This window comes from Henckelia pumila, chromosome 4, assembly GCF_033568475.1.
Source record: "Henckelia pumila isolate YLH828 chromosome 4, ASM3356847v2, whole genome shotgun sequence".
NCBI classification, from domain to species: domain Eukaryota; kingdom Viridiplantae; phylum Streptophyta; class Magnoliopsida; order Lamiales; family Gesneriaceae; genus Henckelia; species Henckelia pumila.
The window spans coordinates 60,354,598-60,370,288 of record NC_133123.1 but is presented as its reverse complement, the minus strand read 5'-3'; the positions used below and the strand labels follow the sequence as shown (position 1 = coordinate 60,370,288).

The following is a 15,691-nucleotide window of genomic DNA, read 5'->3' as shown; positions in this document are numbered from 1 at the left end:
GGATTTTGCACCCGGTTTTCTTAAGCCCCAATAATTACCCGCAAACTTAGCTATAACTACGATAGGATTTGAATTTCAATCCCCTCATCTATAGCCCGGATGGAGCTACAATCCCATTGAACCGCAAACTTAGCCATGGAACAGTGAATAGAATTTCAATCACTTTCCAAGCCCGGATGGAATTGTTATTGATTTTCAAAAATTTTGATTTTTAAATTTTAAATTTTTAACCCCATTTAATCCGCATACTTAGTAAAAAACAAGGCGATTAGGATTTGAATCCCTTGTTCTATGGAGTTAAAAAAAATTCAAAAATTTTCATAAAAATTTTATAGGTACGCCCAAGATCGTACATGCAATGTCATAAAATCATTGGAACTCAAAAGACACTATCAAGATCAACAAACACATATTGTCGTGCAATGGTCCAACAGACACCTACATCATCCAATATATCGCTACATTTCACTGGTTTAAAATGGGTGCTTAAAAGTTTTTCGCGGTTCAACCAACAATTTCTCATGTTCAATCAAGAACAACAATTTTCACAAAAATAATTTTAACAACAAATTCATCATCATAGGCTCCCATTCATTATCCTACTTAACACACATGCAAAAAAACACAAAAACAAATGAGATGCAAACATACAAAACATGACAGATACAACACAAACACAACAAAAATAAAAACATAAAAACTAGACTCCCCCCCCCCCCCCCCAAATACTTATCCAAAGAATTGCCCTCAAAACTTCAGAAACAATAAACAGAATGCAAAAACGAACAAACACATGCAAGACAAAATGAAACACAATGAAAACAAAAATAACAATCCCCTGGTTTATGCGTCTGCGTCTTTCTCCGGCTGTAGAACTCCAACAACAACTTCACTTAACGGGGAAACATACTGCACATATAAAGGCAACGGGTAAGGCAGTGGATTAAAAAATATAATAAAAATAAAAACAACAATAACAATAAAAATAAAAATGAAAAGAGAACATTGGGTTTCCTCCCAGTCAGCGCAAAAGTTATAGTCTATAGCCCGACTATGCAGAAGCAACCATCAAAGAGCGGCTTCCGCCCATATTAAGAATCATACGACTCTATGTATGGGTCTTGATTTCCTACGCCCTCAATCTTGGCATGATATTGGCACAGTAAGCTCGTCGGTCCAACAATACTCTTCAAGAGCTGATTATTTTGGAAGGAGACTCCGAATCTAGGTTGAAGCTCATGGAGGATATGATATTTTGGAGTTGGCGTCAATGGAAAGAATGGATTTTCAAGTGGTGCACATTTCAAGATCATTGACGAGGTCAAATTCTTCGCCTTGTATATTTCTTCCTCCCCCACTGTCACTTTTGGCTCATCTTCGCGTTCAAATTCCTCTTATAAAATTTCCTCTTGATCTGGCTCAATTACGGTTGCAGGATCACATTCCCATGAAAATTGATCAACATAAATCGCTTCATTCTCTTGGTTGATATCAGGAAAGGATTGCATTAGAATCTTCATTTGTTCAACCAAGAAACTCAAAGAATTGATGTGAGTTTCGAAAAATTTCTGGTTCATCTCTGACTGTTTATTAACAATGTCCGGCAATTGATTCAAAATTTGATCAGAGTATGCTCCACTCTCCACGTTATGCTCAAGAGGTTGACTTGAACATTTTGGGTAGTGGGGTTTTAGAGGATATTTGTGACTCCAACCAGTGAAGGATCACAATGCCAATGATAGCCAAAATCTGCCATATAATTTAACAAGTGCATCTCACTGATGTAATCTCTGTTGAAAAAGTGACTGCCAGTGGCCAATGCTCCGTAATCTACCCAACTTCTTGTTTTCTCATCCAATCCACCATAGAAAATTTGAGTTAGCGTGTAGTTTGACAAATTATGGTATCAAAATATGTTTTCCAAGTCATTGAATCTCCCCCAAGCAACATAAAATGGCTTCGAGTATTGCTGGCCAAAATTTGCGAACACCTGTCGATGATCCGTCTCCAAGAACCTCACAAGTAAAAAACAATAAAATTAAAATTAATAAATAAATAAAAATAAAAAAATATCTGGTCTCAAGAAAATAATCTATCTTAATATTAACTAAACAGTCCCCGGAAACGGCGCCAAAAACTTGACCTCTAAATTCGGTATCAACTGGCAAGTGCACAAAGTCAAGTAATAGTAAGTGAACAATGAGTCCAAGTATCGATCCCACAAGGACTGTTTTCAATTCTCGAGATTTGATTATTTTACTTAATCTAGACAAAATAATAGAAAGGAGTATGAATTGAATAAAATAAAAATTTAAAATAATAAATAATTATGAAATTAACTAAAAGCTAGAACTCAATAATAATTCTAATTAAAATAAGCCACCCAAGACACACGCAGGTACCGAACAAATCATGTAACATGTAGTCGATTCAGGACTCAAATCTAATCTTATATTACGGTGAATTTTCCTAATTTATTTAACAGTTTATTTCTAGAACAGTTAAACCTATTCAAATATTGACGGATAAATCTTTCATAATCTGATATGATCATGGATAGCTCGCATGTGGATCGAGTGGCAAGTGGAGTTCGAGATCCTTTGGAGTTGCCACGAGGGCCAATAACGAGGAGCCGAGCTAACAAATTCAAGAAGGCACTTCAAAAGCTAATGCTAAATTACCAAGTTGGAGTTGGAGCACTTGAAGATCAATTTGGGAGTTGCATATGCGTCCTTGAAGTGTTGGGAGTCAAAAGGAGTGAAGAAAATCAAAGTGAGGCAGAAGAGGTCTCGCTCGAGCGCATCCCAGTTCCGCTCGAGCGAGCTGCATAAAAACAAATTTTGGGGCAGAGGACTTCTTGCTCGAGCGCACTTCGTGCCCGCTCGAGCGATCTTGGGAAATTTCAAGACCAGAGAGCTTCTCGCTCGAGCGAGAGTTATGTTCGCTCGAGCGAGCGTGATTTTTCCAGAAATTTACACACACTTTGGCGTGTTGTATGTTTGTGTGCGGAATTTTGATATTTTGATGTTATTTTTCTATATTTGAGAGTTTCAATTATACTAGGAAACTTTTTAGATGATATCTTTGATATCTTTAGGCTGTATTTTGCATTATATTTTATTTTTGATTGTAAACTATAAATACTTTTGTTTATTTCATTAATAATAATTCAGATTCAGTTTATACACAAATTATTGAAATTCTCTCTAGAATTTTATTCAAAGCTTTGCTTTGGATTTTCAAATCAAACTTTTTCCAGTTTAATTACTTGGAAGCGTTTGTCGATTGTTTCTCACTGAAGATTTTCAGATACAAGTTATCTGAAGGTTTTCTTTGGTTTCAATTGTCTTGATTTTTGGTTAATCGTTCCGTCGATTAAAGGTGGAAATCCAAAATTCTATCAGTTTTACTTGTTTCAAAGATTGGGCAAAACTTTGGATCTTTTGTTTATTGATTAGAGGGCGCGATTCAGATTTGTAATCGTGTTTGCTAATCTTACACATCAAGATTCATATCATAATCCAAATCAAATTCAAATGCTTTTGGATTTGTGAGAATTCAGTTTTCACCTAATTCCGCACAATGAAATCGAATACTATTTCTAGTCAATTTAACCTCATGTTGAATATTAGAGTGATCGAAATCAATTCCTCCTCTGTCGACTTAGAATCGATTAACATGAAAGCAAATAATTTTTCTGATCATTCACAAGACAAATATAAATATAATAATCAATAATATAAAATCAAATCTAAAAATCTCAAACAAACATCAAATTTTCTACATAAATTTGTTCGGCCCAATCACGTCGTCTTGGTTGAATAAAAACTACTCAATAATTGAAAACAATAATTCAATAAACAAGTTTAATAATCAGAAGAAGTGAAAAGAAGAAAAAAAACTCTAAAGAATATGGAGTAGATCTCCAATCTCCAAGCCTCCTTTAGCCGCCTCCTTCTCTGCGTTTCGAACCCCACTCTTTTTCTACTCTCCAATTTCGTATTTATATGTCTTATAAAGCTCAATAAATAAATCCCGAAAAGTTAAGAGTTTTAATTCCCGAAATCTTTACTTTTTTTATGATCGCAATCTCTCTCTCGAGCGGTAAAAAATCCTCTCAAGCGAGCAACTTTCTGCCAAAGATATTAATTTTCTGCGATATGCACGGACCCCATGCCAGGTTCGTGCCTGGGTTTGTGACTGTGTCCTTTCTAGCGCGCAGTTTTCTTGAAAAAATCATATCTCGATTTCTAGCTGTCAGATCAAGCCGAAATTTGGACAGCAGCTTAAAAACATCTTAAACTTTAATTTGAACAATGAACATCGGATTTGGATCTATCTATCATTAAAATAAATTTTTGTCCATTGCTGCACCGTAATTCATTCTTGTAGCTCTACTGTTGTTCCTAATTTTTGATTTCTTCAATATTTCCTGCAAATAAAACCCGGAGTGTGAAATGCACATGCATGAGATTAATTATAAATAAAACATATAAAACAAACATGAATACATATGAATGCATGTCAAATACACATGAAAATAACTGTTGTGAAAAATACTTGCAAGCGTATGAGTGTCAAGTTTTAATAAAGTGATGAATCAAGTATTGTTCTCACAAGGAGTAAATTGAAAAATATTCAATACTTGTAATTAAAATAGTCTTAATTTTATTTAGAAAATTAAACTTTAGAGATTTTTTGACAAATTAAATAAATAATGAAGTTTGTAAAGCGCGTGCACACACAATCCTTAAGAGAATATCAAGCAAAGAGAAATAGTCTAGAGGTTTTGATTTCACCTGGTCTTGACAATGTTCATTCCTAATTAATTTATTTTCATGAGTTTCTTTCAATTAATAACCAAGAACATATAGATGATTCTATTTCTCTCTCCCGAGTGTCAAACAGAGTGTATCAACCAAAGATCAATTCTAATATCCCTATTGAGAATCTACTTGTAGTGATATGTGTAAAAAAATGCTCTTCCAAGGCTCTATTAAAGTTATAAACTCTCCCGAGATAAATAAACAATTAATAGTGTGAAATCTATCAATCCTATTCAAAATCCCCTCTCCCGAGTGCCGGATTCTAAATAAATATAACAAATCAATTTATGGCCAGTAAATTGAAAAGACTTGCAAAACTAGAAACACAATTAATCTACTAGAAAATCAATTCAATAAAATCAAATATTCATAAACATGTCTTGATCAGGCTACATCAACCTCTAGACTTAAAAATTTTAGTTCATAGCACAATTCAAAACAAACCAAATCATGTTTAATTTCTCAAGCATAATTCACAAACTAAAAGAAAACAATAAAGAAAAAATAACAATGCCGTAAGCTTTCTTCTGTGTCCGGTTGAAAAGGCTCCGTCTTCGTTCCAAGCAATTTTCAAATCTCGAACTCTTAAAAATCTCACAAAGCTTTCTCAAAAAAGTGTTGTAGTGTGCGATGGCTGATAACCTCTATTAGGTCTGAAAAACTCCCTTTTATTCTCCCTAAGAATCTTCCAAAATAATACCAAAGATTTCCCAAAATTTCCATAATTTCAAAAACACTTCGGCAGAAAATTCGTGATGCACGGGCGCGCATAGACCTCTGTCTTCTTCACTCTAGATTTCTTTAGGCAGCGCGGGCGCGTGGAATGAGCTGCGCGGGCGCGCATACTGCTCTGCCTCATCTTCATTTTTCCTTCAAAATCCTGGACCGTCTTCGCTCGTTTTGCCTTTTTTCTTGACTCCTTTGACTCCAACCATCATTAATTTATTATATCCTGTATTTCCTAACATCCAACACAAACAACAACAAATCCCACATAATTCTGCTCGAAACCAAAAAATTATCCAATAATATCAATTAAAATTAAGTGCACAAAATTCACTTATCAAATTCCCCAAACTTAAATGTTTGCTAGTTCCGAGCAAAAACCAATTAAAACTCAAAAATTAAGACACAAAATACTCACTCAAACAAATCAAGACCAACCAAGAAATACTATGAATCAATGGCCTTAGCAATATATTCAAAAAAACATTTTTTATCCAATCATATATCGAACCTATCAATCTTTATCTTCAAACAAACACATGCTAGTGAACCTCAAAGACTTACAAATCCCGCAACTCACGTTGAAAATACTCTTATCCAAATCAATTCACACATTCATAGATCATGAGAACTTTATAGGGTATAAATGATCAATTAACAAGATACACTTCAATTGAAAACACTCACAATCAGAGTATTCAACAAAAAAATCATGTGTGCGTGTTTCGATAAAAAATTCATAGTCATTAAAAGTGTCAATCAATCATCCATAGGCTAGATTCTCGCAACCTTCTCCACTAGTATACTTGGCGACTGTGACTTGGTCAATAGGACTTAATTGGCTTGTAATGTAAGGTCTGGATCATGGCTACAACCGAAGGAATAAGAATTCAAAAGAGGGAGTAAGTGATGTTCAATTTCTAATTTCCACTCATTTTCATTCGCATTTCACACTTTTTCTTCACCCCATTGAATTTTCATTCGTTTCTTTTTTTTTTCTACAACAATTGTTTCTTTCTTTTCTCAACTTTTCAATCCCTTTTTCATCACTTTTTTCTTTGTTTCTTTTCACTACTATCTTCATCTGTTTCATTTATTTTCTACCACACCATTTCATCATTCAAATTAAAATTAGGAGCATACAAAAACTTTCATGCATTACTTACTCTCTGAAGGTAGGAATTAGTGTATAACCTATTCATCAGGTAGTGAATGTGGAACCTTGAGAAGATGCTGAATGGGGGTTTTATCACACGTTTTCACGTATGTCATTCGTTTTTCAATTAATCTCAAACAAGGTAATAGGGATAATTGAATCAGTAAGTAGCTTGAAAGGCACAAACGATTTTCAGAAAAATTCCCTAAATCATTCCTAAGTCACAGTTATGCTCGTATTTCGCCTCGAAAGATGTTCGAACTAGTTCTAGACAATATTAATTCACAATTAAGTCACATGACTTTTCATCAGTGCAGAAAATAAGCAATCGTCAGCAGTGAACGATGATCTTCAACAAAATTCAGAACTTGTACCATAAGTTCTCATATATCTAATGAAAGCTCAAAGGGCAACTAAGGATAAATTCAACGAAAATTATGCCCAAAGATCCAAACAATGCCTCATTCAATTCTATGTTTGTATGTTTTTACTCAGACTTAAGCACACATCACAGAATATGTAGGAATTCATTCATCTAATTAGTTCACCAACACAAAAAATTTCTTTCAGATAGGATAACGATCATGGAATTCAGATACCAAGCAAAAATTTATCATCATTGGCCATTTTTTTTCATTTCATTCTTGGTTTCTTGAACTTCAACTCAAAACCATCTAACATCCACAAAACAATTCTAAATTTCCCAACACCACACACTATTTGATTTAAAGTAAGTCATCCAACCACCGACACAACACAGAAAAACCTAAAAACAAAAACGCTAAAAGAAAACAAATAAAAACAAGAATATAAAATCAGCAACAATTTCCATCTTGGTTGAACACCCCCCCAAACTAGGTACATTCAGTGTCCTCAATGAATTATCAAGAAATAACAAGGGACATGTACCTCAAACGATGACCATCAGTGGTCGCCGCCCTCATCACCATCAACATCATGGCCCGGGTCCAAAGCACCAAAATTAGGTGGCCATTGGGAATAGGGAGGAAAAGGGTGAGCCGAGCTCGCAGCGTGAGGAAACTGGTGGCTCAAGGAATCAGTGAAACTCATCGTATAGCCCATAAACATGTCATTCCTGTGCTGAAAATTATGGAACTCCTGTCGGTGCTGGCGCAGATCCCCCTCAAGGGATGTAACGCGTGCATCCAACAATGGAGGTGAAATAGGCTGTGGGTCAGAGACACGTTGGGCTGCTGCTCTAGCATTGTATTCTCTTCTGGACTCGCGTTCTCTCAATTCACTTTCAGATGAGAGACGAGAAGAAGAACCACATGGTATGATAACCATGGGCTTCAGCAATTCTTTAGTAGGGATCCAGTCAACTCCAACGGCTTCACATAAATCAGTAATAATAGAAGGCAATGCAAGCCCCCCGCTCGAACGACCAGCAACAACATTCTGAATAGTTTCTTGTCAGATCTGGCCTAAATCAACAGCCTTTCTCTCAACAATGAAATATACAATAATCTCCCTCTCTTTGGTTACCTCATGGTCGTGATCAGTGGGCTTAAGTCAAGCACAAACAAGATTGTACCACCTCTTGGCTTCAATAGTCAAGTCGGTCCTCCGCAACTTTGATGGTTTGTGATCACTGCCCTGCCTTCATTCAGCTCCCGTGACACAGATGGTATGAATAATGTCATCATAATCAATCTCCACAGACTTATACGCCAAATATTCATCAATTTCCACTGTCGGGATTTTAAAAAAAAAGTATTAATCGAAACAGAGTCAAAAGGCACCATCTTGCCCCTCACCAACACCTTGAACTCGATGTGTTTAACCTTCAGATTCGCATAGAATTCCCTAACCAAGGACACCACTGCTTCTTGTGGCTGTTTAACAAAGTGATGCCACTGACGCGCTATGACTTCATCACCTACATTGCTCCTAATAATCCCTGTCGGATCAAATCCAATTAAAGTATCAAACCCCCGCTCAGGCAGAATGCTCTTAGATAAGAACTTGTGATAATTCTCTTTAGCCTTTTCATCCCAGAAGCGATGGGCATCGAAAGTAGGGGCCGAAGAAGAAGATGCATCAAACTTCAATTTTTTCTTTGGTGACATAGCACAAAAATTTCATGGGCAGAATAGACGCACCAAAAATCTTCTATATATATATCAATAACCTTCACTCCCCTAAACTTATAATTGGAAACACCACTAACACCAAATTCCAAAATCGTCGAAACTTTACCACAGAACAACACACAAACATCTCACAATTCAAACTTTAAATCTCATACCACAAGTACTGATATTTCGGCCAACCAATAGACGTGAGAATTTTCAACCCCGTAATCAGAGAAACATACCACACAATCTTGAAAAATCGCAGCAAAAACCCCAGCAAAAACCTCCTAAAAAATAGCATGATGGTGCGCCCTCGGATGAGAAGAGAAAGTAGAAGATGGAGAAAGAAGATAAGAAAAGAAGAAGAAGTGAGGTAGATGATGACTGGAATATTTAATTGGAGTGGAGACGACGATTTGGAGAGGGAGGGGACACGGGGTTTGAAAATTAGGGAAAAAACAGGAGAAAGAATGGGAAAAGAACAAGGGAAATCGGGGTTAAGAACAGACGGAGCGGGCGCGCATGAGAAGAGACGCGGGCGCGCCTATCGCATGGGTTGAAGGTTTGGAGGCACATAGTAAGCGCGGGCATGCATTTAGAATGGAGCGAACGCGCACTTAGAATGGATTGGGCGCGCACATTGCTTGGCATTTGGCACTTGATTTTATAAAATTCCGGCGCGGGCGCGCACAAACTTTTGACTTCAACTCTCTTTTGGAGGCGCGGGCGCGTCAATGAGCTGGGCGGGCGCGCATATGCATCTGGAAAAACGTTCCTACAAAAAAAAAAACAAAGACAGCAAGAAGCAAAACGGAACAATAAATTCAAACATGAAAAAACAAAAGAACTTAATGAATAAAGAAGATTAAGAAAAAACGAAATGAAACTTTGGGTTGCCTCCCAAATAGCGCTTGGTTTAAAGTCCTGGGCCGGACTTTCACCAGATTTAGGCAGGGTCTTTGAGCAAAGTGCTCTCAGCGCTTCTTACTTTTGTGCCAAAATAGTGTTTAACCCTTTGCCCGTTCACCTTAAATGTCCTTCCATCTGTACATCGAAGCTCAATCGCACCATGCGGATACACCGTCTCCACAGTAAATGGCCCAGACCATTGTGACTTCAATTTTCCTGGAAAAAGTTTCAAACGAGAGTTAAACAACAATATTTTCTGACCTGATTCGAATTCACGAGGCACAATGTGTTTGTCATGCCACTTCTTTGTTAGCTCCTTGTAGATCTTAGCATTCTCATATGATTCAATTCGAAACTCGTCCAGTTCATTCAATTGTAATTTGTGCAACTCCCCAGATACTTTGAGATCCATGTTCAGCTTCTTGACAGCCCAAAACTCTTTGTGCTCCAACTCCAAAGTCAAATGACACGCCTTACTGAACACCAACCAATAGGGCGACATCCCAATAGGTGTTTTTAATGCAGTGCGGTAGGCCCAGAGAGCATCATCCAGCTTGATTGCCCAATCTTTCCTATTCGTCTTAACCGTTTTCTCCAAAATTTGCTTGATTTCCCGGTTAGAGATTTCCTCCTGACCATTGGTTTGAGGATGGTATGAACATGCTACCTTATGCCTGACACCATACTTAGTGAGCAAGGTATTGAAAATTTTATTGCAAAAGTGTGTACCTTCATCACTGATTATCGCTCGTGGAGTTCCAAACCTCGTAAAAATATTCTTTTGCAGAAATTTTACTACAACATGAGCATTATTAGTGGAGGTGGCGATTGCTTCCACCATTTCGAAACATAATCTACTGCTAATAAAATATAAGTGTAACCAAAAGAAGGGGGAAAGGGACCCATAAAATCAATACCCCACACATCAAATAACTCCACTTCTAAAATATTTGTGAGAGGTAATCCATGCCTTCTAGATATATTCCCTGTTCTCTGACACTTATCGCAAGATTTCACTAAGGTGTAACTATCTCTAAACAAAGTAGGCCAATAAAAATCAAATTGTAGTACCTTAGCTGCAGTCCGTGTTGCTCCAAAGTGACCTCCATAGGGTGATGAGTGACATTGCTCTAAGATTTCTTGTGCTTCTTGACCCTCCACGCATCGCCTAATCACTTGATCGGCACAACGTTTGAAAACATAGGGATCATCCCACAAGTAGAACTTAACGTCATGGAAAAAATTCTTTTTCTGATGTCGGTTCAAATCTGGAGGCATAGTATCACACGACAAAAAATTAGCTATATCAGCAAACCATGGTAGATGGGAACTTACCTGAAAGATCTGTTCATCCAAAAATAACTCTTTTATGCTTTCCTCCTCCTTAACATCTTCTAGCTCCAATCTCGACAGGTGGTCAGCAACTTGATTTTCGCTACCCTTCTTATCCTTGATCTCAAAATCAAATTCTTGTAGGAGAAAAATCCACCTTATCAAGTGTGGCTTGGCATCCTTGTTGGCAAATAAGTATCTAATTGCTGCATGGTCAGTGTAAACAACTACTTTAGTGCCAATTAAATAGGGACGAAACTTATCAAAAGCAAAAACTACTGCAAGCATCTTCTTTTCTGTAGTAGTGTAGTTTTGCTGTGTAGCATTCATGGTGCGACTGGCATAATAAATAGCTCTAAACATCTTTTCTCTCCTCTGACCCAAAACAGCCCCCACTGCATAGTCACTAGCATCACACATCAACTCAAAAGGTTCTTTCCAATCCGGTACAATCATGATGGGAGCTGTGATTAATGCTGTCTTGATCTTCTCGAAGGTCTGCAAACAATCATCATCAAATATGAACGTAGATTCTTTTTCAAGCAAATTACAAAGGGGTTTTGTGATTTCAGAAAAATCTTTGATGAAACGCCTATAGAACCCCACATGGCCTAAAAAACTTTTGATTCCCTTGATATTCTTTGGAGGTGGAAGCTTCTCAGTAGCAACCACTTTGGCTCGATCCACCTCTAATCCATTTGATGACACTTTATATCCAAGGACAATGCCCTCTTGAACCATAAAGTGACATTTTTCCTAGTTAAGAATTAGATTCTTTTCTTGACATCTCTGCAACACAAGGGAAAGGTTATGCAAATAGTGATCAAATGATGACTCAAAGACTGAAAAATCATCCATAAATATTTCCATCACATCCTCCACCATATCTGCAAAAATAGCCATCATACATCGCTGGAAAGTCGCCGGTGCATTACACAAGCCAAAAGGCATTCTCCTGAATGCAAACGTTCCATAGGGACACGTAAAACTAGTTTTCTCCTGATCCTCCGGTGCAATAGCAATTGGATTATACCCTGAATAACCATCTAAGAAACAGTAATAGCAATAAATAGCAAGTTTATCAAGCATTTGATCAATGAAAGGAAGTGGAAAATGATCCTTACGAGTAGCTTTGTTTAACTTATTATAATCTATACAGACTCGCCAGCCAGTTGCTGTACGTGTGGAGATAAACTAATTATTTTCATTTTTAACCCCAACAATCCCATCTTTATTAGGCATCACTTGAACAGGAGACACACAACTACTATAAAAAATAGCATATATCACACCTGCATTTAACAGTTTTAAAACTTCTTTCTTAACAATTTCTTTCATAGCAGGATTCAACCGCCTCTGATGATCAACATAAGGAGTATAAGATTCTTCCATCAAAATTTTATGCATTCAGATTGTTGGACTAATACCCTTAATGTCAGAAATTGACAATTCTAAGGCAGTTTTAAAATTTCTCAAGACTCTCAACAACTATCCTTTTCGACCTCAGACAGATGAGCAGAAATAATGACAGGACAAGTAGAATTCTCACCAAGGAATGCATAACATAAATGTGCAGGCAGTTCTTTAAGATCACAAGTTTCAGCAGATACCTCGGGTGCACTACGTTCCAATGCTTCAGATTCCTTAGTATTCACCACTTTTTCTTTTGGAGCTCCCTCAAGGAATGCTTCTTGTTCATGTAGCTCCCAATCTTCTTCCTTATCAAATGCCTCATCCGCCACCAAAAATCTCTTGAGTGGATCAGTAATTCCTGCACATGAAAAAGATTTATGAGAACTAATAACTTCAATACTTATACATGTACTTACCTCATTTGATCCTCTCATGGTGTGATAAATATTGAAAATACAGCTTCACCACCAACTCGAAGTGTAAGCTCTCCCTTGTGGACGTCGATTAGTGCTCGTGCAATAGCTAAAAAGGGTCTCTCAAAAATCATGGGAGTTTCTTCATCCTCATCCATGTCCAAAATCACGAAGTCTGCTGGAAATATGAACTTGTCGACTTTCACCAAAACATCTTCCACAATACCCCGTGGGTATGTGATACTTCGATCAGCAAGCTGTAATGTGATGATGGTCGCTCTGACTTCTCCAAGATCCAAAGTCCTGTAGACAGAAAAAGGCATCAAATTTATATTTGCTCCTAAATCACATAAACCTCGATTTACTTTAGAACCACCAATAAAACAAGGGATAGTAAAACTCACTGGATCCTTAAGCTTTTGTGGTAATTTTTTCTGCAGGATTGCGTTGCACTCTTCTGTTAGATTCACCACTTCATTGTCTTGCAGTATCCTCTTCTTTGACATCACATCTTTGATGAACTTGACATAGTTGGGCATCGGTTCCAAAGCATCTACAAACGGAATATTGATGTGTATCTTCTTGAAGATGTCTAGGAACTTGGAAAACTGTTCATCAAGTGCTTTCTTCTTGAACCGCTGTGGGTAAGGAAGCTGTGGCTTGTACATTGGTTTTGAGAATGATTCTTGCTTGGGCTCTTCAACAATGATTTCTTCAACCACTGGTTCTTCAACTTCCTTTGATTTTCTCTTATCCTCAGCCTCTAACTTCTTACCACTTCTTAACTCTACCGCTTTGCATTGATCTTTTGGATTCACTTCAGTATTGTTGGGAAATTGTCCTCGGTTTTATCCTTCAAAGCATTTGCAAGCTGTCCAATCTGTGTTTCCATGGATTTCATCATAGCCCCCAAACTGCACATATGTGTCTCCATGTTGTCCATTCGAGTTTCAGTCCTCGACATCCTCTTGTTAGAGTCATTGACATATGTAGCAACAACATCCTCCAATGACGCATTTCTTTCACCCTTATTTGTATTGAATCCCAGAGGGGGGTTCAACACATTTTTGTTGTTGGCATAGGAAAAATTTTCATGGTTACATAAACTAGGATGATAATTATTGGGAGGAGGGTTACCTCGATAATTTCCATAGCCTCTGGGATTTATATACTGAGCTTCCTCAGGTGGATGAGATTCCTCAATGGCGACAGACACACCAGCAAGTTCTGCTACATTCACCTTGTTCAGAGCAGCAACTTGTGTAGTCAACGTAGATAATTGTGCAGTGATGGAAGTGAGAGGATCAACACTGTACACTCCTTTCTTGACTTCCATACGTTCAGATGGCCATTGATAACTATTTATGATCATTTGTTCCAGCATCTCATAGGCCTGGATGGGGTCCTTGAAAAATATGGTACCACCAGCAGCAGAGTCCACTGACATTCTTGTAGGCGTTTTCAACCCATTGTAGAAGAGCTCTATTTATTCCCAATCTGCAAAATTATGGTTAGGGCAATGCCTAAACAAATCTTTGTACCTTTCCCATGCCTCAAATAGCTATTCTGAATCATGCTGATGAAAGGTGCTGATCTCAATCTTTAGCTGGGTAGACTTGGCCGGTGGAAAATACTTCGCTAAAAATTTTACAGCCATGTCCTCCCAAGTTGTTATGCTTCCTAGCGGCAATGACTGCAACCAGCTTTGTGCCTTATCCCTGAGAGAAAAAGAGAACAAGCGTAAACGTATAATATCCTCAGAAACACCATTCATTTTTACCGTATCAGTAATTTCCAGGAAAGTGCGCAAGTGTAAGTGATGATCAGCTGTGTCGCTTCCATTGAACTGGTTCTATTGAACCATGTTGATTAATGTCGGCTTCAACTCAAATTTGTTGGCATTTATTGTCCCTCGAGCGATTCCAGAATAGTGATCCTGGATCGTCGGCCTGAAATGATCTCTGATTGGCACCAAGGGAATTTCATTGACGTTTTCGTCAGCCATATTCTGTTATTCTTCTCTTCTCGCTCTTCTCAAAGCACGTGCGATTCGTTCGATCTCTGGATCAAAGAGTAAAGAATTTGTGCCTTGAGATCTTTGCATAAACTGCAGTCAAGAATAATAGAAATCAATTAGTAACAAAAAATAAAATAAATAAAAAATCTAAATTAAAACTTAGACTAATTGGTAACAAGACTAAACAAAATCAAAAATTACTCCCCGGCAACTGCGCCAAAAACTTCTTGTGAAAAATACTCGCAAGCGTACGAGTGTCAAGTTTTAATAAAGTGATGAATCAAATATCGTTCCCACAAGGAGTAAATTGAAAAATATTCAATACATGTAATTAAAATAGTCTTAATTTTATTTAGAAAATTAAACTTTAGATATTTTCTGACAAATTAAATAAATAATGAAGTTTGTAAAGCGCGCGCACACACAATCCTTAAGAGATTATCAAGCAAAGAGAAATAGTCTAGAGGTTTTGATTTCACCTGGTCTTGACAATTTTCTTTCCTAATTAATCTATTTTCATGTGTTTCTTTCAATTAATAACCAAGAACACATAGATGATTCTATTTCCCTCTCCCGAGTGTCAAACAGAGTGTATCAACCACATATCAATTCTAATATCCCTATTGAGAATCTACTTGTAGTGATATGTGTAAAACAATGTTCTTCCAAGGCTCTATTAAAGTTATAAACTCTCCCGAGATAAATAAACAATTAATAGTGTGAAATCTATCGATCATATTCAAAATCCCCTCTCCGAAATGCTTGATTCTAAATAAATATAACAAATCAATTTATGGCCAGTA

At 37.2% G+C, this 15,691-nt stretch overlaps 1 protein-coding gene and 1 non-coding gene across 2 annotated transcripts; one reads left to right on the top strand and one right to left on the bottom strand.

Annotated features, from left to right (window-relative positions):
* Positions 1–9,750: 9,750 nt before the first annotated feature.
* LOC140861061 (uncharacterized) lies at positions 9,751–13,539 on the bottom strand. Its single transcript, XM_073264067.1, has 9 exons — positions 13,325–13,539; positions 12,924–13,174; positions 12,548–12,816; positions 12,338–12,401; positions 11,919–12,091; positions 11,426–11,543; positions 10,785–11,251; positions 9,975–10,344; positions 9,751–9,929 (listed from the first exon to the last, which is right to left on the bottom strand). Exons 1-9 carry the CDS (start codon positions 13,537–13,539, stop codon positions 9,751–9,753), a joined length of 2,106 nt encoding a protein of 701 aa, XP_073120168.1.
* An 834-nt stretch (positions 13,540–14,373) lies between these two features.
* Positions 14,374–14,479, top strand: LOC140870205 (small nucleolar RNA R71). Its single transcript, XR_012147177.1, has one exon. It is a non-coding gene; the product is annotated as a small nucleolar RNA R71 (small nucleolar RNA).
* The last annotated feature ends 1,212 nt before the right edge of the window (positions 14,480–15,691 follow it).

Coding starts and splice junctions, on each gene's coding strand:
- LOC140861061 (XM_073264067.1), bottom strand. CDS start 13,539: ATGTACAAGCCACAGCTTCCTTACCCACAGCGGTTCAAGAAGAAAGCA. Junction 13,175..13,324: donor GTGGTGAATCTAACAGAAGA/GTGCAACGCAAT, acceptor TTCTGTCTACAG/GACTTTGGATCTTGGAGAAG. Junction 12,817..12,923: donor GCTTACACTTCGAGTTGGTG/GTGAAGCTGTAT, acceptor TTTCATGTGCAG/GAATTACTGATCCACTCAAG.